This window comes from Stigmatopora nigra, chromosome 18, assembly GCF_051989575.1.
Source record: "Stigmatopora nigra isolate UIUO_SnigA chromosome 18, RoL_Snig_1.1, whole genome shotgun sequence".
Taxonomy (NCBI): Eukaryota; Metazoa; Chordata; class Actinopteri; order Syngnathiformes; family Syngnathidae; genus Stigmatopora; species Stigmatopora nigra.
In genome coordinates this window covers 5734084-5757281 of record NC_135525.1, presented here as the reverse complement: position 1 = coordinate 5757281, position 23198 = coordinate 5734084, and the positions used below count along the sequence as shown (strand labels likewise).

General features: G+C 39.8%; 3 protein-coding genes across 7 annotated transcripts; 2 read left to right on the top strand and 1 right to left on the bottom strand.

The window, feature by feature from the left end:
- The first annotated feature begins 233 nt into the window (after positions 1 to 233).
- Positions 234 to 13841, top strand: wdr90 (WD repeat domain 90). Of its 5 annotated transcripts, none has more exons than XM_077739377.1 (45): positions 234 to 644; positions 903 to 997; positions 1332 to 1508; positions 1746 to 1884; positions 1950 to 2126; positions 2202 to 2328; positions 2660 to 2718; positions 2793 to 2824; positions 2921 to 2967; positions 3152 to 3195; positions 3285 to 3316; positions 3416 to 3520; positions 3597 to 3665; positions 3993 to 4103; positions 4185 to 4327; positions 4403 to 4460; positions 4551 to 4666; positions 4747 to 4908; positions 4998 to 5116; positions 5414 to 5530; positions 5755 to 5990; positions 6109 to 6245; positions 6465 to 6595; positions 6703 to 6833; positions 7315 to 7476; positions 7551 to 7679; positions 7748 to 7881; positions 8003 to 8031; positions 8101 to 8205; positions 8382 to 8483; positions 8675 to 8754; positions 8823 to 8925; positions 8998 to 9119; positions 9679 to 9832; positions 10109 to 10299; positions 10363 to 10534; positions 10679 to 10799; positions 11039 to 11210; positions 11415 to 11537; positions 11729 to 11897; positions 11978 to 12108; positions 12565 to 12708; positions 13116 to 13232; positions 13317 to 13401; positions 13471 to 13841. In XM_077739377.1, exons 1-45 carry the CDS (start codon positions 632 to 634, stop codon positions 13626 to 13628), a joined length of 5280 nt encoding a protein of 1759 aa, XP_077595503.1. In that variant the 5' UTR covers positions 234 to 631; the 3' UTR covers positions 13629 to 13841. The 5 variants fall into 5 exon arrangements, with proteins under 5 accessions (XP_077595503.1, XP_077595502.1, XP_077595500.1 ...); XM_077739376.1 differs by having other exon boundaries at positions 3413 to 3520; XM_077739374.1 differs by having other exon boundaries at positions 3152 to 3197; positions 3278 to 3316.
- Positions 13842 to 14351: 510 nt separating this feature from the next.
- On the top strand, positions 14352 to 19383 carry rhot2 (ras homolog family member T2). Its single transcript, XM_077739403.1, has 19 exons — positions 14352 to 14542; positions 14943 to 15001; positions 15084 to 15165; positions 15236 to 15279; positions 15345 to 15398; positions 15474 to 15526; positions 15615 to 15723; positions 15815 to 15916; positions 16014 to 16112; positions 16181 to 16289; positions 16349 to 16469; positions 16548 to 16632; positions 16860 to 17005; positions 17095 to 17195; positions 17514 to 17644; positions 17733 to 17813; positions 17875 to 17997; positions 18228 to 18430; positions 18510 to 19383. The coding sequence occupies exons 1-19, from the start codon at positions 14506 to 14508 to the stop codon at positions 18625 to 18627; spliced, it is 1857 nt and encodes a 618-aa protein (XP_077595529.1). The 5' UTR covers positions 14352 to 14505; the 3' UTR covers positions 18628 to 19383.
- Positions 19384 to 20008: 625 nt separating this feature from the next.
- On the bottom strand, positions 20009 to 21198 carry h1-0 (H1.0 linker histone). The gene has a single exon (XM_077739674.1). The coding sequence runs from the start codon at positions 20967 to 20969 to the stop codon at positions 20349 to 20351; it is 621 nt and encodes a 206-aa protein (XP_077595800.1). The 5' UTR covers positions 20970 to 21198; the 3' UTR covers positions 20009 to 20348.
- Between the last annotated feature and the right edge of the window lie 2000 nt (positions 21199 to 23198).

The following is a 23198-nucleotide window of genomic DNA, read 5'->3' as shown; positions in this document are numbered from 1 at the left end:
TAACTAGAATTGACTAAAACAAGAATTCACATTATATTGTACTTGTGGAGTGAAATGTGTGTTTTTAATGGAGCTACTTAATTCAATTTTTAAATTATGAGCTATAAGGTGCTGTTATTTTGACTGTTGGCAGTATTTTTGAGGGTTTTAAAGCACCACTCTTTGTTGTGAATGGAATTACCGGAACGATTGGACTAAACCGACGGGCTATTTTAAGGGTGCCCTCATTTGACCACGAAAACGTGAACGTCCGCAATTAAATAATGAGGACACTGTTTTTACTGTACTACTACATTACCCATAAGCACCCGGACCAAAGGGACTTCCACGATATGGTTGGCAACAGCGGTAAAAGAAGCGGGAAGGACTAAAACACTTCGACGGATGTCACTTTGGTCTTTGTAGTTCACGTTGTGCTTGACATTGCGACTGTTTTTATTCAGCATTAAAGTTCACATAGTTTAAAATAAAAAAAAACTTCAGAGAAAGGCCAGTTTGTATGTGAGCACCACCCGCTGTCTTTGCCGTTTGTGTCAAGCTAATGTGAGTAAATGTACATTAAGGCAGCTGGACGAGTTGTCCGAATTTGGGCTAACATTCGTTTGGTCAAGAGTGGCGTTTAACCCCGTCAATGGCAAGGAAAGGTACGAAATACACATATTATCTGAATTTCAAAGAACAGTCTTGATATAATGGCAAACCTTTATTTGTCTTTAGACAATGTTAAAACTCAATTTACGGTTGTTTTGATGGCGGTTCCTTTCTTTCCTTTGATGTTCCGACGGGAAGAATATATATTTTGTTGTGACTCGCCTTATGTAGTTGTATTTTACAAAACAACAACTTCAATGTCCAAAGTGTTGCTTTAACTTCATTCAATTAACTTTAATTTCTGTTTCTAGATGATTGGCAGCATCCTTATGTCAACATATTCAAAGAGTACCGAGTTTCAGAATGGTTAAATGTATCAAAAGTAGGAGATGTGTCACCATACTGGGTAACTATCTGCTTTAAAGCCATGACTTATTTTGGCATGTCTATTTTTGAATTAACTGACCTGTTGAAATGTAAATTATAGCTATACACATATCTTCCAAGCAACTTATCTCATATAAAATGCATTTCTTATTTCTGACTGTCATGTTCTGTCTGTGACCCTCAAAAAAAACATAGCTAGGATACAAATTCTAGCCATTTAACTTGAAACAGAAATCATCTACTTGGTACGAATCTTTACTAGAACATAGTCTTCTGTATATAATGTAATTGTATATGGGATGTTTTGTGTAAATTTCTTAATTCCAACTGTCATTCTTCACAAACCATCATAGGACAAAACAATCAACTGTTCTGTGTTCCGGATAAGAGGTTCTATTCCTTCCGACAACTTCATCCTGATTCCCAAAAATTCCAGCCAGTCTTTGGGTCTGAAAGGACGATATTTCTACCTCCTCTTCAAGCCCGCTCCAAGAAAACCTTTTTTAATCGTCTTGGATGTCTGCTCAGAGGTCTGTACATATCAGCCCAACCCAGAGAAATCTTTCAAATCCTGCCAATGGCAAAGTGAAAACAATTATTAATCAAAATAAATATATAAAATGTATTTTGAAATGATGTCTGTTCTTTTTTTATTATATGACCTATTGAAGCCCAGTTATAACCTTGCTTGGGTCAGCCCACCAGGCTTATAAAGCATTAGTGAAAGGCATGCATATAAATTCAAGTGCTTTTTTTGTGCTGCTTAGAATGGCCGCGTGGTCCGCATCTCCATCTCCAATATGTTCAAGGAGTTTGACTTCACCCCAACATCGCTTCTCTTCCCCATCGAATGCAAATCGGAGTTTGAGTGGAAACAAGACATTTCATCCAAGACTTCAAATTCATGTAAATAGCTCACCTAGCAGCCATCTTGTACATGTATTTTTTTAACCATTTGTTCCCACTCTTAGGTTCTGTACCTTTACCACCTGGTCCTAAAGTTCATTGGACTTGTTTGATGATGGATCTTCAGCTTACGCTCTCCACTTACCTTAGCCAGCACTACTACAGTCATCTAAAGAGCATCAAGCTCTGCTCCAACATGACTGTTAAAAATGTCTTTACCACTGATTTGCAGCTGACTCCAGGTAAGACTTTATTCATCATAACATTGACAGAAATGAGAATAATATACATGGCTTGTGTGCTTTCCTTGTTGACAGAGTTGTCCTACCAACAAGCCAAGTATTTGGGCCTGACCCCTAAAGATGGTGGTGTACCCATGCCCAGAGACATGATGTTTCCTGTGCCCATGGGACACACATGGGAAAAAATGTACAATTACATCAGGTGACCTCTTCTTTTATATATTTCAAACTAAAATCACTAGCCAACTTGACAAGAATCCCATTTATTCACCCCGCCAGGGCTATTAAGGTTAACAAATGCTTCCTGGCACAGCAAATTAGTCACAGTGGCCCTGTGGTTTTGGAAGAAAAAAAATATCAAAAATAGAATCTTCTCATCTTTCCAGGATACAATAGAATGGGTGGCTATTCACTAACAACTGCAGTGAATAGTCTTTTTCCCTTTTACTGGATTATTATGTTTTTTTTTTCTTTTTTACATTTTACAATATGTTTGTGCCTGTCAGAGTTCTAACTCACACAATATATCCCAGGTTTCCTTTAGATGGAGAATTTAAAAGCAATGTCATCCAAAAAATCTGTGCTCAGGCTGGTGAGTATCTAAATGCACACATTTTGTTTGCATAACAAGGTTGTTTTTGATATTTTGCCCCAAATATCTCTTAGACACAGACTCCCGAAGCCCCAGCCCAGAAACGGTAGGACAGATTAACAACCCTAGAAAATCCTACTACTATATTTTATTCATACTCAAATGTTTTGTTTCCCGTCCATCTTTTTTTATTCTGGTTTAGGGGATCGGCACACCTGAGCTACCTGAAGAGGTCCCAGACAAAATACAGTAAATAATTCCTGATTTCTGTAATATAAACAGTAAATCCAGTGTTTTTTTATATGCACTCAACTCAATTAATAGAAAAAAATCCTGGGTTATTAGTCACCTATTAAAATAATTTAAATAAATAAATGAGGAAATAACATCAAATTAAACTATGCAATTTCTAACTCACATTTTCTTCTATCAGAGACGTAACCAGCTGTGTCCGCCGAAAAGTTTGCTTTTTGGAAGGTGAGTATCCAAAGGCAACCATATGAAATACATTTTCTTTTACGACATCAGCTTCTCATTGTTGTTATTTTTTCTTAAATGTTTTACAGGCACAAAACCCCAAAAGTCCAGCCCAGAACGGGTAGGACTGATAATTGACAGCAAATTAAAAATAAAAACCCTTGCTTCTTTTTCTATCAGAATTTTTTTTACCTCTGCCTTTGTCTTTTTTTGACAGCAGACAATCACCCCCACACTGTGTGTCAATGACAAAGTAGCAAGTAGGGTCAAGATTTGCAAAAGAGACAGAAAGGCCATTCATGTCATTACTACGAAGGAAATGGATGTAAGCAAATATGCTATATGTTAAATGCAGTAGAACTTTACACTAAAACCTTAAGTAAGTTTCATTTTCCTTTTAGAAGCTGTTACCAGACCCGATTATGAGGCTCAGGAAAATAATTGGTTTTGGAGGAGCCACCTACAAATGTGTAGGTTTTTTTTTTTTATTTGACATTTTTTTGGGTGGTTTTAACATGTGTAGATTTTTTTTTTAAAATCCCATTTATGGAATCACTTGGACAAAAAAAATCTCAATATTTACCTTGTTCTTTTTGAAGTAGTTCAGAATATCTTTTTCAATTATTATGAATATCGATCATATACAAAATACCCATTACTTGGATTATCATGTGATTTGGCCTGACATGCACAAATATGGGTTTGGGACAGCCAAAGTAATAACTAAATATTCATTGTTAGGATTTGACATCACATGAAATTTAAGTTATTTCTTATATGTCTACTTTAAATTTTAGGCCTTATGGACCTTAGCTGGAGATTCAGTGATTTATCCATGTCACGCTATTGTTGTCTCCATGAAAATAAACTCATGTGAGCAGAGATTCTTCATTGGTCATACTGATAAGGTAAACGTGTTGAACACTACCTTGGACGTCCATCGCCACCAAAGGCAACTAAAGAATAAACACTGTGTGACTTTGTCCCAGGTGTCTGCTCTGGCTCTTAATGGCAACACAACATTGCTCGCCTCTGCACAAGCTGGTAATTGCGCCATTCGAATATGGAATTACCTCAAAGGAAATTGCGTGGCAATGTTCAAGATGTACGCCCAATCAGTCACCTCTCTCAGGTAACTTCTTTAGACGTGTAGTAAGAGTGAAGAAATTGGATTTCAGTGATTCTGGACATTTTTTTTGGCCCAAAGCTTCTCACACAGTGGCAGCCTTCTCTGTGGAGGAGGGAAGGACGGTTGTGGGAAAACGGCAAGTGTTCCACACCACATGATTGCTCCAACTTAATTCATCTTTCATATTCAGTCTAGTAGTACTGATTTACTTTATGACGTTTAACAGTTGGTGGTTGTATGGAGCACGGACAACATTCAAAACGGAGAAGTGGGCATATTCGCAAAGATAAAAATGGAAGTGGATATTCAAACGATGAAATTTGCCAACTTTGATGAGACAAGGTACTTCTGCGACTTTCAACATGGTATTTAATGACTCCGACACGAGTGGTTTAATGCTCTTGTCTTCCGTCTTCTATCAGGCTAGTGTCATGTGGGCATGATAGCATACGCCTGTGGCGGGTAAGCAAAGGTACATTGCGCTCTTGTGCAGTCAATTTGGGTGAATACCAGACAGTTGACTTCACCGACGTAGCCTTTGAAGAAGGAGACTCCCCAGAACAGCATATCGATGATAGACTACTGTGAGTGAGCAATCTGTCTGTTTAAAGTTCAAGCCTTTGAAATCCTCAGGGACTTGCACTAGTTTATCTTGATTGTGTTCTCATTGCAGGTTTGCAAGCAGCAAGAGTGGTCATATTTTCGAGATTGACTACAGCAGAGTAATCATTAGAAATGTCAGGTGGTTGTTCCCTGTGCAGAAAAAGCCACAGAAGTGGTCGGTCAACAGAGGTAAATTTGACCCCCTTTAAATATAAATGCTCATAATTACAATGGCTGTGCATGGCAAAGATGTATCTTAGCACACTCTTCGGTGGGCTGGGTTAAACTGCAAGTTGCTAAGTAACAAACACCAGCAGCATGTTATATTCATAGTATAAGCTTGTTAGAAAGCAATTATGGACTCAGCGATGCTGAACATTACCAAAGCCAAGGTTTCCATTTACTCTAGCATGGTATAGAAATTGAAGAAACTTCATTATAAATGCTAAATTGTCATGCAGTACTTTGAAAATTTTCCTTTTCCAGGTCCTGGTATTGCCATCAACAGCCTTAGCATTTGCTCAACCTTCTGTGTCACGGGCTCTGAAGATGGATTCCTACGGCTGTGGCCTCTGGATTTTTCCGGCGTATTCCTGGAAGCTGGTAATTAGGCTATGCCTATAACCCCAGATCTTAATGTCATTTTTAACGCTTAAATGCCCAGACGAGTCTAACACAGTTTGGTGTAATCAATGAGTGGTATAAATACCTTGACAATATTTTTCACACATGAACAAATTCAGTCCATCAGATGCTATATTTATCAATCATCAATTCTACTGTGTAACATGTTTTTCAAGAAAAAAATCAATGCACTTATTTTCCAGAACATGAGGGTCCCGTGAGCTTGGTATCTGTGTCATCTGACAGCATGCAGGTCCTATCCGCCACCTCTACTGGTAACCTGGGTTTCCTTGATGTGAGCAGTCGGGGGTACAACACGCTAATGAGGTCGCACACCAGCACAGTGCTGGGCTTTAGCGTAGATGGAATTCGAAGGCACCTCACCACTGCGTCTTCTGATGGCTCTATTCGTATTTGGTCCATGGACTCCTTATATCAGGTTCATGTTTTGTACCTAAAAATATAATCATTTTTAACAAAGTGAACATGTTTTTCGCTATTGATTTTAGCCATTAAATGACAAAGCAAAAGTTGCATCTCATTTTCTCTTTTCACAGTTGTTTGACTTTGTATCAGAGGATAAACCATGCTCCGTGGCCTTCCATCCCAGAGAGCAGATTTTCTCGTGTGGATTCAATTCGGGGATTGTCCGAGTCTTTGATATTTCCTGTGGAAAAATCTTGGCAGAACACTGGTGAGAATGAAAGCATCCTAGTGTATACTGGCCATTGTGTTAATAATGAGGGACTTGTTCTTGTTTATTTTTTTATTTTTTGGGGGGATAAAGTCTCAGCATTTGATATGAATATCGTCAATATTTAAGGAGCAACAAACATTGCTTGACCTATACAAATTTGAACAAACAGTGATTATGTTTTCTTATCGTGTGTTTGTCCTCACCCACTAATTATAGCCAACACAAAGGTGTTGTGGTAGGTCTCGCTTTCTCACCCGACGGAGAGTGCATGTACAGCGCTGCCTCCGAGGGCTCTCTCGCGCTCTACAACTCCTGCGAGAACGACAGCAACGTGATCCGAGTTGTCTGTACGTATGAAAGTTCATTTGCAAGTGTGGAAATATGCCACCCATTTCTCATCTTAAAAAAAAAAAAATACAGCAACAGACCAACTGCTTGATTGCCTGATCATTAGGTCATGTGGTCGCCCGAGGGACCGGGCGCGCTCCAGATGCTCTGACTGTGAGCAGCGACAGTCGGTTCCTTGCTTTCGTCGGTCCCACTGAATACATCATTACCATTGTTGACGCACTCACTCTAGAAGAGGTATTACAACGCTACCAGTAAAGTGGAGTTTGATGATTTAAAAAGCAGGTGGCTATAATTACAAAAAGGAAACATGACTTGAATTCTTAGTTTGCAGCGGAGTATCCATATGATGCTTTACCTCAGTGTTACCCGACCTTTTTTGAGCTGTGGCACACTTTTGGCATTAAAAAAAATCTCAAGGGACACCAACATTTCAAAATTTAATTTAAAACAATGTCATCTATATTAACAATTGTCAAAGTTTTATCAGATAAACCTCCAAAATGATTTCAAAATTTAATTTTACACACTGATCTAATGCCACTATGGACTATTCAATGTAGTTGGCAAAAATACCTAAATTAGCTGCTCCATTTTTAAAGTTTCAGAAATCAAAGGGAGACAAAAAAGTAGCAGTTTAGAATCTGAAGAGTATGGTAATACAAATATACACCTAAATAGAATAACATATGTCATTCCGTTATGTTTCATCCCTTAGGCGCTCCGTCTTGATGTGAGTGCTTTTGATCCACAAAGCACCTTTTTGGATTCCGCAATAAAAGTCTGCTTCTCCGTGGCCTCCCCTGAGCATTTGCTAGTCACTACTTCTGCAAACAAGATTTTCTGGGTTAACACAGAGACGGGTTCTCTTTTCAGACAGGTAATTAGTTAATGTCCAAAAATGGGGCATTTTTCTTGATTAATCAATTCAACTAAGGTTACTTTTTCTTACAGGTGTGCAATGTACACACAAAGTGGTGTACCTCTCTCGCTGTTAGCCCAGATCGCCGATATTTGGTCACAGCTGGAGACAATGCAGTCAAAGTGTGGGATTATAATATGAAACTGAAAGTTAATTCACAGGTACTCATCAAAAATAGGACTGAAATATGAACGATGACTGCAAGCCAACCATGTATTTTGTGCTCCAGATGTTCATAGGTCATAGTCAGCCCATCAACCAGGTGAGCTTCACTCCAGGACAAAAAGGGGTCATCTCAGTCGGGGATGCCATCTTCTTGTGGGATTTTCTAGCTAGCCCACTTCACAGGCAACTTACAGTACGGTACTTATCAATATTTAACTTTTCATTCTTGTCTTTTTGCACATAAATTTATGTGTACAACTCACAAAATGTCAAAATCAATGGAGAATTTGACATGGTGAATTCTTAACTTTTCCAACAGTTTACCATGTCAAGATGCAACCGACTCAGGTACAGTAGTTGAGTTTTCACCCATGGTTTTCAAAACACATGGTCTCAATCATCATTTCAATTGATAAGGTCTGGACGCAGTACCTCGCCAAAGGGCCCCGAAACCATTGACACCTCCACCATGTCTCGACGTGACCATCATGGACCCTACTGAATTTGACCTGAAAGATAATGGTATTTGTCATTATGAGTATTACAACGCCAATTTGAAAAGAACAGTTAGTTGCTTATATCGAAAATATGCTTGGGTTTCAAATGAATAAAACCATTAGTGGTATTCTTTTTGTAAGTATATTTTCTTCAGGCACTCCTTTTAATGCACTTTTTGTTGCTATTTGTTGTGTTTACAGCAGCTGGTTCAATTTCAAGCTCTCAACACAAATCTGCAGCCTCTTTCTTGAAAATCACAGAACTGGGAGATCCCAATAGACTGAGGGGTGTTCAAAATAATGGTTAGCTTCTAACTTTCTTGTAGAGGAATGTATTCACTTACAGTTAGAGGGACCACGATTCACTGGCTTTTGAAAAAAATCGATTGAGGCTATCGACGACTGTTTCGACATTAACTGGAAAAGCCTAACGGCCCACCGGGCTCATAAAGCACTGTTTCCAATGTATTTACATCATCTTTGGTGTTTTGTAGATTTCCCTGGAAAGAAGACAGTGCGTCCAGATTGTTATAAACACTTTGTACCACATGTTAAGAATTCCATTCTTGATCAGGTACAAACTATTTTTTTATTTCCTTTTTAAAATAGTTTTGACCAGCAGTCAGCACTTTATTTTTCCAGACTGCTGTTTCTCCTCCTCCTGACAAAGCGGGACTGACACTAAGAACGATCATTGGTTACAATGGTAATGGACGTGGCAACCTGGTTTGGAGCCCCGATCAAGGTTAGTATCACTCACTTTATCTGCAAGTGTACTAACCTTAAACCTGCCAGTTTGACATCCATTTTTTTGCAGGTTTATTTGCATACTCCTGCGGCAGTGTAGTGGTGTTGGAGAATGTCAATTCAGGGCGTCAGAGACATTTAGTGGGACACACAGAAGAAATCTCATGTTTGGCAATTTCAAATAATGCCAAGGTATGATGCCACTCTCAATTAGATTAGCAGAAAAGACTTGTGGCTTTTCTGCTGTGCACTCAATCCAATGCAATATAGTATCAAAATCTTTCACGCCAACGTTTTATGGTTCAGGCGTACAGAAAGTGAACCTCAATGCGTTCTTGACAATTTTCTCAGCAGGTGCGAAAGTCGTATTTTACAGCTGCCCCCTATTTTTAAGATGAAAGCCAACTCGCTCAGTGGTGAGCAAGGTGCCTCTCAGAATTCTCGCTCTTGCCAATTATTTGAACAAAAAAAGGCGAAAGAGCAGGGGGCTTCTATTTTTAAATCGACCGTTTTGGGAGGTGTACACAAACACACACAGAAGAAATAGGCTGAAGCTCATTACTTTAAAAGTTGTCAAACTCATCTTTGTTGCGGGCTACATTGTAGTTATGGTAGAGATGGTGCAATTGATCTACTAATCAACAAGTGGAATACTTTGCTACAAATTAGTTCATGAAGTAATGATTCAAGTTGGAAACAGTAATAATAATTGTTTCATAAACCTTTCTTTGTCTTTGTGTTATTTGTCCAGATGATAGCATCTGCTGCGAGCAGCAGTGCCAGCAAGAGCCTCATTTGCATTTGGGCCATCATGAGTGGAGATTGCGTCAATACCATGTCTTACCACAGAGGGGCAGTGCAGAGTCTTGCTTTTTCCAACGATGATCGCTACTTACTTTCCGTAGGTTAGTAGCAATGTTTTCATTTTTATTTTTAAAAACAAATATATATTTTATTTCATTTTTTTATCCCAGAGAAGTACTGGTAATTTAAATATGAAACAAAAAGCAGCGACATCACAAAATTAAGTCGACTATTAAAATTATTTGTTATAGCACTACACCAAAGAAACAACAATAACAACAACAACTTGGATATATCGCTTCTCTCCCAGTTAGAATGAATTGGTAGACAATGTTTTAAAGGCCACACGTTTTCATAGGCATTAAAATCTTTTACAGGAGACTTTTTGGACCCAGTTGTGGCCATATGGAGCTGCTCCACCTTCCGGATGCTGTCTAAAGACAGTGCACTGGGGCCAATCCACGATGCAGCCTTCAGCCCATCCGTAGTCAGTCAGTTAGCCTGCGTTGGCAGCCAAGGTGTTTACTTCGGTCTATTTGAGAACCAAGGCCGAGACGGAGACCTCGAAGTAAGTACGGAAACACGACAATTTTACGCTTTATTGTGACCTCATACTTGTACATGCTTTTAGCTGGTGAGAGTCAAGGCACCAGTAGCGGTAGGACAGGTGGAGATGACAGCCTTGTGCTACCATGCTGTAGACTCCTTGCTGTTTACCGCTTCCAACAGAGGACATCTTTGTGCTTGGGACATCAAGACTCAGAGCTGCTTCATGACAGTTGATGTGGATGAGGGAGAAATTGGTACTGAGTCAGCTACTAATTTGTTTTTTGTTACTTGTCAATATCTATCTTTTTTTAAGCAATTGGGTAATCTTCTATGTAATCTTCATTTAACCTATTCGTCATTTTTTTTTCCTCATGAAATTTGACATTTTATTTCTGCAGGTGTTTTGCTGTGCCGAGGGAATAGGCTCTTGACAGGCAGCGACACCCAAAGGCTGCGACTGTGGGGGGTTGAAGCGGTGCGCCGTTTCGGGCCTGAGGGCCATGCAACAAAAAAAAATGGGTTTGTACCTTCAAGGCCAGCTATTGAATATTATTAACATTATATATTAGAAGAGAATCCAGAAAATAAATATAACTGAACATCAACATTTTGTCTAATCACTATTAATTCTAATTGTTACCCTGTGCCTGCTCAGTTGTTCATTACTGCCTTAAATTAATATTCATGAGTTGTTATTTGATGTACTGTATATAGTTAGCAATGCTAATACGTCTTTCCTGGTCCTATGTCTTCCACAGTGCTGTGTCAGTGGTACTGAAGCAGGAGATGTTGTTGGATGGGATTGCCATTAGCGCCGCCTTTGATAACACAATGGACATGGGCATTGTGGGTACCACCACCGGTACCTTGTGGTACATAGACTGGTCGGAAAACAGTAGCATCCGGCTAGTCAGTGGTCACAAGCATAAGGTAATCATGAAAGAAATCTTGTTACACAGCTTTTATTCTCCAAGAATTTCCTTCCATGTATACCCTCAGAAATTAGAGCAGCCACTCGAAGGCTGTTATTATGGCACTTTAATTAGTACGTGTCTTGAGCACTATACTTTTCACACTTGATTTACAGCGTGAGCTTTTCAATCACTGTTGTCTAATTGTTACTCTGTTGTTCAGGTGACTGATTTGGCCTTTCAGCCTGATGAGAGTCACTTTGCAACCTGTAGTGAAGATGGCAGTTTGAGGGTTTGGTCCATTCCGGGTAATGAACTGGTGGTGCAGTTTCAGGTGCTCAACCAGGTAAGGATTGGTAAATCCCCACTAATGATGAAATATTCATCATTTCTCAGTGCCATTGTGCTAATGTCCGTAATTAACTCAGAATTAGAAGATATTTTCAATCATTTTTGAGAATTTGTTGGAACAGTTAAGAGAATTCTAAATGCTAAAGAAAATTCTAAAAAAAAACTGGGCGCTTTGTGCTTTTCCAGGCATGTACCTGCGTCTCCTGGAGCCCTTTTGCAATCATGCAGCGTGCCCGATTGGTGGCGGGATACGACGACGGCACGGTGCGCGTTTTCCGGCTCGCTAGTTCGGAAATGGAGAGGAAACTGATTCCCCATCGAGTTGCAATCACTGCTATACAGTACTCTGCCAATGGTGTTGTGCTTTTTCGGTTCCGTAGAGATTTAGGACAGCACATGATTTATGTTCTAATCCATTCTCCTTTAATTTAAAAGGTGAGGTTATCCTCTCTGGTGCCAAGAATGGTCTCATAGCCGTCAGTCGGGTCACAGATGGATCAACCCTCCGGGTCTTCAGGGACCACAAAAGAGGAGCTATCACTACTATTGATTGTGTTCGGGAACAGGTCAGATTCTATTGAAGACTTTTATTCTTTCATATCTCTGTTAACCTTTTATTGGGCTAATGACTTCTTGCTCGTTTAAAAAAATATCCAAGTGTTCATTTGGTGCCAACCTTCCCACCAAACATCAAGTTAATGTACATGATTCACATTGGGTTCATTTTCTATTCAGTAATTTGACATTTGTGGTATATAGTGCTTTCATTTCTGCCAGATATGAATAGGATTACCTTGACTCTTAATGTCTCATGGAGTGGCCCTTGATTGCATAGCAATAGCGTGGTTGTCAAGATTTCTGGCAGAAAAAAAACGCTTAACATTTCCTATCATCTTTTAGCAGTAATATTTGCGCAGTTGGGGATATTTCGCATTCTATTTTTTTCATCTTGGTTAAAAAAAAATCCCAATGAGGGATCTGGCATTTTGTGACATTTCGTTGAATTTTTTTTTCCTCTCTAGTGTAAGAATTTTGGCCTGGCGGGCAATGAGCTGTGGTTGGCTGCCAGCCTTGATAGGCGTGTCAGTGTCTGGGCTGCTGATTGGTTCAAAAGCAAATGCAATTTGCTAGACTGGCTAACACTTGCCGCACCACCATATGGCCAGGTAACACCATAACCTGTCAATTGTCACTGCAAATATCTTTTTTTTTTGTGATAATATGGTCATTTAGTTTTTATTTTGCTACTGATTTTACCATTGTTCTGCATTTTGTTGACATTATTACAGCATTTAATGAGAGCATGTAATGTATATGTTGAATTTTTGAAATATTTTTTAAATATCAGTATTTCAACATGAAAATGGTCAAGCTTGGCTACATGCAAAATAATAACATTTACTAATAATTATTTAGAGATAGATTGGACGTCAATGGTATGTCCATTTTTCAAAATGATTTTTAAGATGTTTATTTTGCTGAATTAATTAGACATCTTTCTCATTAATGGCATCCAATATGTTTATGTATTTTTTGATATACAGATTTTATTACATCTATTTATTTCTTGTAGGATGACAGCCCACCTCCCAGCCTTGCTTCCTTCCACCCAACAGACCCCAGCTTGATCATCTACACAAGTTACGGGATGGAAAAAGAGTTGACGTTCTACAGCCTGAAGAAGAAAAGGGTAACTGTTTTCATTTTTTCATTCTTATTTGATCCTTTTTAATAATAATATTTATCTTCTTTTTTTTCTTTTAATTTCACCAAGGTAATCAAAAAGATTGCTTTGCTTCACTGGGCCATGTGCTTTAGCATTTCCCCCAAGACTCAACTCATCGCATTGGGCTCAAAAGGTACTCGCCAAGGCCAGCTATGAATATGTTTTTAGGGATTATTACAGTGCCATCTTGATGTTTTCTCAGAACGAGTCTTAAAGCTGATCAAGTGGAGCAACGGTGAATTCCAGGACTTTTTAGAACATGGCGATTCCCTTCAAAAGTGTCGCTTCTCACCTACAGGGACGTTTCTCTTCTCGGTGGCACACAATGAGATTCTAATCTGGGAGGTGAATGGACTCTAAGAAGCCATTTTATTTTTGTGCTTTCCTTGTAGCTTAATCATGTGCTCCAACCTGTTTACGGCTTGCTGTTTTATATTTCTTTTAAGAGAAATTTTGAGAAAACAGGTAAAAGTTGTCACTTGAATGTACATATGATATTTTAGCTGATTTTTTGAATTTCATTTAAAAAAAAAGTGAACCTAATAAAATGATGTTGGAATTTATTTAAAAAAACGTATTTCCAGTAAGTATTTTTTTTAGATTAAATTGCACATGGTAAGTTTTATTCATTCATTTCCTGAACTGCTTTATCCTCACTAAGGTCACAGGGGGTGCTGGAGCCTATCCCAGCTGACTTCGGGCCAGATGCAGGGGACACCCTGAATCGGTGACCAGCCGATGGTAAGTTTTACAGGGAAATATCACTTCAGATCGTGTCTAATTAAGCAGTTAATTTGCCTTGTTTTTTGTTTTTTTTAAGTATTTGATTATTTAAAAGGAGTTACTGTCTTCCAATATTTCCAAGTTAACCCATAATACAAAGTATTTATATTCATATATACTGTATGAATATACTTGCATATAATGAGAATATCTACATATTTACCAATGTTTTGATGTAATAGGTAATCACGTACTAGTACTTGTTTTTAATGAATAATTACATGTAGTACATGTCTAGTTGTAGTTTTTATTGTGGCCAGCTGAGGGCGTGTTTTCCCGCTCTTCCTTTTGATCCGGAAATGTACGAGTTCACCTTGTGTCCAAAATTCGCAGTGGACCGGAGTGTATAGGCACTGTTTGGTGCTTTAAAGCGAACGTTTTGGCATTCAAATGAAAGACAAATGTTTTCGTAGCATAGCGGACAGTGTGGCTGTTCTTCGGAGAGGAAGACAACATGAAGCAAGACGTGAGGATACTTTTGTTGGGGGAACGTAAGTACAGAATCCCGCTTCTCTAGACAGCTGGCCGAGATAGCAAACATTAGCTGTTGAAGCTAACTTACTAACTTTGTGGCTCTTTTTGAACGGAGTCTTGTTGATGAACTATAATTATAATGAGTAGTTTGACAGTTGACATATTCTGGTGTTTTTTATGTTAAATCGGCGACGTGAATGTTTTGATGCGTGTTTGCCATAAACTTCCATGCACACCTGAACTAATGTGTTTAGAAGTTACCTTCGTTTGCCCTCTGAAGTCAGTCAATTAAAATTTATGTACTATTTTTTTAACGCTTTTCCAATTAACCGGTTTCAAATGCCATTTTTAGTTCCTTTGCCTTGGAAAAAAATAACTTTTTGGGTATATTCATTTCATTCTTTTCCTCTCCAAAAGCCATGGTGGGCAAGACTTCCCTCATTATGTCACTGGTTGGAGAGGAATTTCCCGAGGAGGTCAGTATTATCAACATTTTCTTTATCTGCCTTTCTTGACTAGAGTTTCCTAATGATAAATATATTCAATAATAATTTACAGGTTCCATCTCGAGCTGAAGAAATCACCATCCCTGCTGACGTGACTCCAGAGAAGGTGCCTACACACATTGTGGATTATTCAGGTAACACAAATCTGATATAATTATATTTATTTCTTGGGACAACTTTTCTTACTGTCAAAATTCTCAATAGAAAAGGAGCTGAGTGATGAGACCCTCAAATCAGAGATCGTCAAGGTGAGTTTATTAATTGGAGGTATTGGGAAAATCGTTAAAGAATTTAATAATACCATTTCATGTAGGCCAATGTGGTGTGTGTGGTCTATGATGTCACCAATGAGGACTCCATAGAGAAGGTAGTTTTCAACACAATTGCTTGAAATTATTTTGTGACATTAAATGCCAATTATGTTATATATTTTAATATTCAGATTAAGACAAAATGGATACCTTTGGTAAATGGAGATGCAGAAAAAGGAAACAAGTATGCATCAACTTTAGCTGTAATAAATAATCTTTTTGATATGGAAACCCAAAACATAAAAAAAAATCTTTATTTTTAACCTCATCAGAATTCCAATCATCCTTGTCGGGAACAAGTCAGATCTGCGCTCTGGTAGCTCCATGGAAACCATTCTTCCTATCATGAATCAGTTCTCTGAAATTGAGACATGTGTGGAGGTTAGATTTGTGTTTTTCAGTACTCTCTGGTGAGATATTTCTACCTGCCACAGGTGCTCATTCGAAATTTTTGTTTTGTTTTCCCGGCAAGTGTTCTGCTCGGAATCTCAAAAACATATCTGAGCTCTTCTACTATGCACAGAAGGCAGTGCTTCACCCTACCGCACCTCTCTATGACCCTGAGGACAAACAGGTTGGATAATAAAAAAAAATTCTATACACATTAGTTTAAAAATGAATGCCCATTTTGATCCACTTTTTCTTTTGACTTTGTTTTCTTACCCTCACAGCTCAAACCTCTTTGCGTCCGAGCCCTCAGTCGAATCTTTTACATCTCCGACCAGGACAACGACCGCATCCTCAGTGACACCGAGCTCAATTGTTTTCAGGTGCATATCGAAAACTGTCAGGCAAATCAATGCAAATCAACTACATCTAAAGAGAAATATCTTTATAGAAATCTTGCTTTGGAAATCCGCTGGCACCACAAGCCTTAGAGGATTTAAAGACTGTTGTCTGGAAAAACACCAGTGATGGAGTGCAAGACAATGGCCTCACCCTAAATGGTAAAAAGCTAATGGTGTTCAATAGTGATTACTTCATGCTAAAAGCTTTTGTTTTGTAGGATTTTTGTTCCTCAATACGTTATTCATCCAACGGGGAAGACACGAAACCACTTGGACAATCCTCAGGAAGTTTGGTTACGATGACAGCCTGGAATTGACCGACGATTACCTTTACCCAGCGTACGTCACGTGACAGCCCGCCTGTGTGTTTTGGTTCCTGTTTGCCATAACATTTTTGTGTTTGTTCTGTCATGGCAGCTTACAGGTCCCTGTCAGCTGTACCACTGAACTCAATGATTTGGGTCACCAGTTCCTCCAGCGGCTGTTTGACAAGTATGATGAAGTAAGTACTTAGATTTTCCAGTTTTAAAGGGTAGCTTCTTGATATCCCGGCTCACTGTCTGTGTTAAAGCCAAGGCCAAACATAACTAACATAATTAAACTTTTTAAGATGGTATGGTGCAAATTATTTTCAAAGCTTGTAGATGATAGATAGATGGTCTACAACATTAAAATAAAGCATACCTAATCAACGTCCTTTAATCACTTAATATATATTTTCACCCCCAGGACAAAGACTCTGCTCTATCTCCAGCAGAGCTAAAGAATCTGTTCTGTGCTTGTCCTTACATGCCGTGGGGCGACGAGGTCTACATGACCGTACCCACTAAAACTGAGGGTTATATTTCTAATCATGGTTACCATTGTCAGTGGAAGTACGTGCCAAATTCATTTTTTTTAATCTTTTATTTCCCCAAGCTAATTTTACAGTATTTACTTATGTTTTTTTTTAATTGACATGCAGGCTTTCCGCTTATCTCGACATCCATCGTTGCCTGGAGCATCTGGGATACCTCGGCTATCCAATTCTCACGGAGCAGGAGTCCCAGACTGATGCAGTTACAGGCATGTGTATTTTTTAAGTGTGTGTACTGATTAAGGGTGGATGATTTTAAGATTGGAAACGTTTTTTGCTTGTTTTTAGAGATGAGCCATGTCTTACCTAATTGGACATATGTTAACTGATTTGTATAGCAAATTTTTAATGTTAATGTTAAACAGTTCAATGTTAATGGTTTTCTGGCAGGTTTAAGAACCTGATACATGGACCGTGAAACAACAATGCCAGTAAGAGGATCATTAGAGTGGATCCTTCTAGTAGCTAGAGAAATGGCAGCATTGCATTGTTTTTACAAAGCCTCTTTCTGCTGTCAAAATGCACAGTAACAAGAGAACGGGAGGCAGACCTGGAGCAACGCCAAACACAGCGCTCCGTCTTTCTGTGCAAGGTGATCGGACAGCGAGGGACGGGCAAAACCACCTTCCTGCAGGCCTTCATAGGCCACAACTCTGTGGTAAGATGTCATTTGTCAGCCAGCTATATGTAGTACAAACCTGCGTCTCATATGGTGGTCTCTTTTTTCGCATCTGTTGCTTGACCAGAACACCCCAAGCAGTGGCAGTGCCTTCTCCAACTTCACCATAAACACAGTCCAAATTAGCAATCAAGAGAAGTCCCTTATCGTAAGTAGTCCGTTTATGGTCAAATTGTTGTTTGCTCTGGTTGACACCGATTTTCCTGCAGCTGCACGAAGTGGACGTGGAAGCGGACTTCCTGAAGGCGTCGGACTCACTCTGTGACGTCGCTTGTCTAATGTATGATGCCAGTGACCCACATTCCTTTGACTACTGCGCTAGCATATATAAGGTACGCTTTATATTCCAGGAACTAGCTGTATTCAGACTGAAGCATATCTAGTTTCAATTGGATTCTTTCTCAAATCTGATTTTTAGAGCTACACATTATTATTTATTATTTTTATGTTATTGAGACTGAGAAGAGAAGCAAATTGACCAATATACAATTGAGCTGCCAGTAGGACTCCTTTGGGGAAAAATAAACTCAGGTTTCCACTGCTTGTTCTTGTACTCATGCAGCAACACTACATGGAGAGCAACATCCCATGTGTGCTGGTAGCTTCCAAACAAGATCTCCCCACAGTCAAGCAATTCCATGGAGTGACGCCAGCCGAGTTTTGCTCCAAACACAGACTTCCTCAACCACTGCCTTTTTCCTATACGCTTCCTAACGCGAGTGCCGAGAGTATATACTCCAGACTTGCCTGGGCTGCCATGTACCCGTATGTTGGATTTTCAACTAACTGCTTAATTATTCTTTTTTTGATTGACTTAGGTTGACATGCTTCGCTTTGTTTACAGACACCTGAACGGTTCAGACATGAGCACCACGTCATTCTGGATGAGAGTCGCATTGGGCTCCGCTGTACTCGCTGTTGCAGGGTTTGCTATTTACAGAGTGGCTGTCAGACTGAAATGAACTGCGCCCAGCTGAGTGCTTTGACAGATGGCCCCAGACGCTCAACAGAGTTATAATCCACCACTTTGTGTGTGTGTTGGTGATCCTTACAATTCCTTGTTTTGCTAAATATGGTCTTTTTTTCTTTCTGCCTTACTTACTCAAAGTATTGATTACGTGCTAGGAAAATAAGTAATGCTAACCTGAAGAACATTTATCAATTCATGAGATTAAAACTCTTAGTCATTTCTTAAGCGAATGCCAATCTTGAATGGATTTAATTTTCCACCAAAGGTGCTAAATTGGAACTCTTGGTTGCCTCAGCATTAACTCATTTATTTGCATTGACAGTGCAAGATGTCTAATCCATTTGAAGAGTGACTTTGGCAGCGAATTATATTCACTGTTACCCTAGCACTCCAAATGGTTTTGACATTGAGCTGTTATAAAGCAGTGTGAAAAGAGTTAAGCGATAACATGTTCATTTTGCTTTGAGAGTGCCCTTTGCCCTAAGAAATGAGGGCAAGTAAATTACTTCTATATGCCGGTGAGATTAACTCCCGTCCAAATACAAAATTGCAAAAAAATGTGCTCTTATTTTCCTATTAGCCCTCTTAGAATATATTTTTGGGCTCATTTGAGACAAACTGTTTGGGAAGGTTTTATCTTTCAACCCTAAATGAATTCTATTCCATGCTGTTTAAAGTATTTGATGTTAGTTTTTCATAATGAAAATGAAACTGTTCTTTAACATGCTCAATAAAAGAACAAATCACATTGGATTCACAATTTTTACAGAAGCTGAGGTCCACGTCTTCAGCTTTCCCCGTAAGTGACATATTGACTTCAAAATAATTCAATTATTGCTGTTTTAGTGGAATTTAATTCATTTAAAAGTCGACTGATCTCTATCTTGGTTTCTTTCTGTTTTTATTCTCACAGCAAGGAATGTTCCTCAAAATGACCAGAAGAGAGCAGTGTACTACGGTAAGACCCAATTTCTTATTTCGTGTGCTATGAGGTATTTGGGTGTCAAACTGTTTTTGTCGGGAGTCACATCCTAGGTTTTTTTTTTTTTACTTTTGAGGCCCCTCAAATTTCTCCTGATTTCACCTTATAGCATGAATATTATTAAGTGTATAGTTGGGTAATTAGAATTGTTTCCAATCCCACCCTTGAATAGATCTGAAAATAAAATAGTTAAGTAGTTTACTGCGCCATTAACGACGATTGACGTCCAAACCCTTGGAACTGGAAGGACAATTGCTGCTTACCTTCCCAGTCCAACCGGATTGGATGTCTGTCACCTTCAACGAAAAAAAGTCTTAAGTGTGGAATGTTATCTGGTCAATAGCCGTCAAAATCCCTCCATTGCAACAAGCACTAAAAAACTTCCCCGACACACATTCCCTAGTGTTTTATTGAACAGTGATACAAAATCAGGTTCATTAGGATCACGGGTTATTGGGTTTGCACATTAAAATGGATGGAATGAACTGATCTGCTACAGTAAAGAACTATAACGTCACAACATAGGGACCACCAATGTCACAACTAGCACAGGTGTATACATTAGGAATCCTTAAAAACCACAAGTAAGTCATTTAAATGCTTAAAATAGTTTGAAGGTGGGTGGAGTGGAGTTAGCAGAGGTTTGCATGGAATCTTACAAAAATAATACGTATACGAAAATGAGTCCTTTTTTTTTTAGGATTATTTACACAGTCTGTGGTAGTGACCCTTCACTTCCTTTTGCCCGCCCTGGCAGCCTTCTTGGTGGGTTTGGCCTTGGGTTTCGTTGCTCTCTTGACAGGCTTGGCTTTGGGTTTGGTGGCCTTGGCTGCGGGTTTGCTCTTCTTCGGCGTGGCCGCAGACTTCTTGGCTTTCACCGGGGAGGCCTTCTTAGTTGACCTGGCCGGCGACTTGCCTTTCTTTGTGGCCGCTTTCTTGGGTTTCTCTGGTGCCTTGCTCACCTTCTTGGGCTTGGCCACCTTCTTGGGTGGCTTGGCAGCTTTGGCGGCTAGCTTCTTGGTTTTGGCAGCCGGCTTCTTCACGGCAGGCTTCTTGGCATCGTCCGGCTTGCCGAGTCGGAAAGAACCGGACGCACCGATGCCTTTGGTGTGGCGCAGCATCCCGGATGCCAACAGCCGCTTGAGGGCTATCTTGATCTGGACGTCAGCATTGTCGCCCACCTTGTAGTTCTTTCGGACGAACTTCTGGATGGACTGACGAGACGCTCCACTCCGGCTGGCATCATTCTCGATAGCCGCTTGGATCATTTCCGAATATTTCGGATGAGAAGCTGCCTTCTTGGGTTTGGGGGCTTTCTTGGCTTTTGCTGGAGATGATGATGTCTCTGCCATGGTTCCGTGTGTCCTTTTCCTTTCGATTGTCAAGTTCAAGCACGGACACCTCCCCCCCAAAAAAAGTAGTCAAATTTCAAAATACGCCACAAAAACAAGCTTTGCCAAGGGGGAAATAATTAGATCCCCAATTCGTCACTTTTTGTTGTAAAAGTAACGTGTGACGCGTCTGCAGAGTGACGAGACGGGACAGTGGATGTCTTAAATGTGTAATTCCACAAGCGCGCCGCGTCTGCTATGAAGCCTCTCTGCGGACGTGATTGAGAACACCAACTGCCAGCAGCTGATCTAGCGGACTCCATGGAACTGGCGCTGGCTCGTTTGTGTTTCTTCGCCGTCAAATTCGCCTCTAATATAACAAGTGCGCGCCGGTTCCGATCCGCCGAACACCACCGACCCATAGCAGAGACATTAGGCTTCCCCTATACCCGTTTTGTCGAATTCGATGACGCCGAATAACAACTTTTATTCCGGGAAAACTGGCTGGAAGTTATCGGCGCCGCCAACAATTTTGCACAATTCGCTTCAAATTGACCCAAACGGACGGAACCTCGGGGGATATTCTCATATGCGGATGAAAATTGAATCTATGCTCTGTCGATAGAACCTGGTCGGCTCGATCCACGGTTCCGTTTTCGCTTTTAATTCAGCCTTACATTTTCCCAACTAACACAGTCCGGCCATTGACTTCAAGTGACGTGGTCGAGATTATTTACTGTTAAACCTCGTTTAAATAAAATGTCACCTTTTCTGAGTTGACTATGACTTTAGTGGTGATAATGTGGGTTAATAGCGATGATGAAATTGTTATTTTGTCGGTCCGTTTGGTTCTTTTTCGAGCGAAATGTTTACATCTGTCACTATGGCAGTCGGCGCTCCTTGTCCATTGTCAGGAAAGTTGCCAACCCATTTCAACGTGATTTTCATCCATCGCAGATGAAATTATTGTTTGTTACATGTCAGGTGCTTAAATGAGGGGGACATCAACTGTGCAGATGTGGAAACAGATGCACAGCCCTAAAGTAAAGTCTTTGAATTGGAGGGGCTGGTGCTTGTCTTTTGTTTGGGAACTGACAGGCGCATCTGTCAAAAACACTTGAAACGTAAAGGCTTTTCTCCATCATAGTCGACTCTTCAACGTCGTTTTCCCCAACTATATTAAGACAAAAACATGCATTTGTTGCCGATTCCCAGTTTTCCTTGTCATTTTTTTTACGAGCCAGCCTCTCTCCTCGGAGCGCCATTTTGTCCCAGCTACTGTTACGTACTGATTCTCCTTAGACGTGACTTGTACGTCATTTGACATTTTGCGTCTCATCACTTTTCATATGCACAATCTTTTGTTATCAAGTATGGAAGCGACAAAACAAAGCAGTACTGATTTTTCCTAACATGGCAACCTGCTCGCGCACTTGAACGCAGAAAAGTGTCCACTTGCTGTTCTTCTTCAAAACATTACTCATTGCCTTTTGTTGACAAAGATAGACGTCCAATTCATTTAAACTGGGAGGGTTGGCCTGGGGTGTTTATCTTTCAGTACCATTGACGGCGTTTGGCGTCGAATCTGTTTTGTTTTGGGTAAGAGGTGCTTCTGATAGTCAATATGCTTTGGACGTATTTTGCCGTCAATGGCAGGTAATGTGTTAAAATATAGCTGCAATTTTATTGATGGATTGTTCGGAGTAGGTGTGGTGGGGCGTGTCATATATAGAGGAAGGACAACATTCAAAGTGGTGATGATGGAAGCTAATAGTTTCATAATAACATGGTTGTAATAACAGTGTGTGGATTTGTAGTATTTTTGTATGACAAAGGGTGATAAGAACAAATGTGTTTGTAATGATTATCAAAAGTATTTGAACACTCGACTCAAAATTTGACATTATGTTCTTGAGCTGATTAACTCGATTCTCCCTGGAAGATGGTCAGGCGCGACTGGACAAAAGCAAGCCGCTCAACAGTCGCTGTTGTCGGCCACGCGTCGTCAAACGTCCCGGGGGAATCAGTGGGGGGGTCGGATGACTTTTTGGGGCGAGAAATGTGACCTTACATTGGAATTCATCCAGATTTGGAATTGGAATTTTAAGTGATGAATAAATGGAATAGTGGAATAGTAAAATGATAGTTCATTTCAACAAAATGGGTCACTCAGCATAAAATGTGCTTATATAATCTGTTTTGTAAATGTTAGTGTAATAGTAATCATGCTGTATCAAACTGAAATAAAAT

Excerpts from the sequence above, each read along its gene's own strand:
- wdr90 (XM_077739373.1), top strand. Across the intron at positions 998-1,331 it reads GAGATGTGTCACCATACTGG|GACAAAACAATCAACTGTTC; the intron begins GTAACTATCTGC and ends AAACCATCATAG. Across the intron at positions 10,535-10,678 it reads TGTGGATGAGGGAGAAATTG|GTGTTTTGCTGTGCCGAGGG; the intron begins GTACTGAGTCAG and ends TTATTTCTGCAG.
- rhot2 (XM_077739403.1), top strand. The coding sequence starts at position 14,506 with ATGAAGCAAGACGTGAGGATACTTTTGTTGGGGGAAC. Across the intron at positions 15,002-15,083 it reads GAGAGGAATTTCCCGAGGAG|GTTCCATCTCGAGCTGAAGA; the intron begins GTCAGTATTATC and ends AATAATTTACAG. Across the intron at positions 15,166-15,235 it reads ACACATTGTGGATTATTCAG|AAAAGGAGCTGAGTGATGAG; the intron begins GTAACACAAATC and ends AATTCTCAATAG.
- h1-0 (XM_077739674.1), bottom strand. The coding sequence starts at position 20,969 with ATGGCAGAGACATCATCATCTCCAGCAAAAGCCAAGAAAGCCCCCAAA.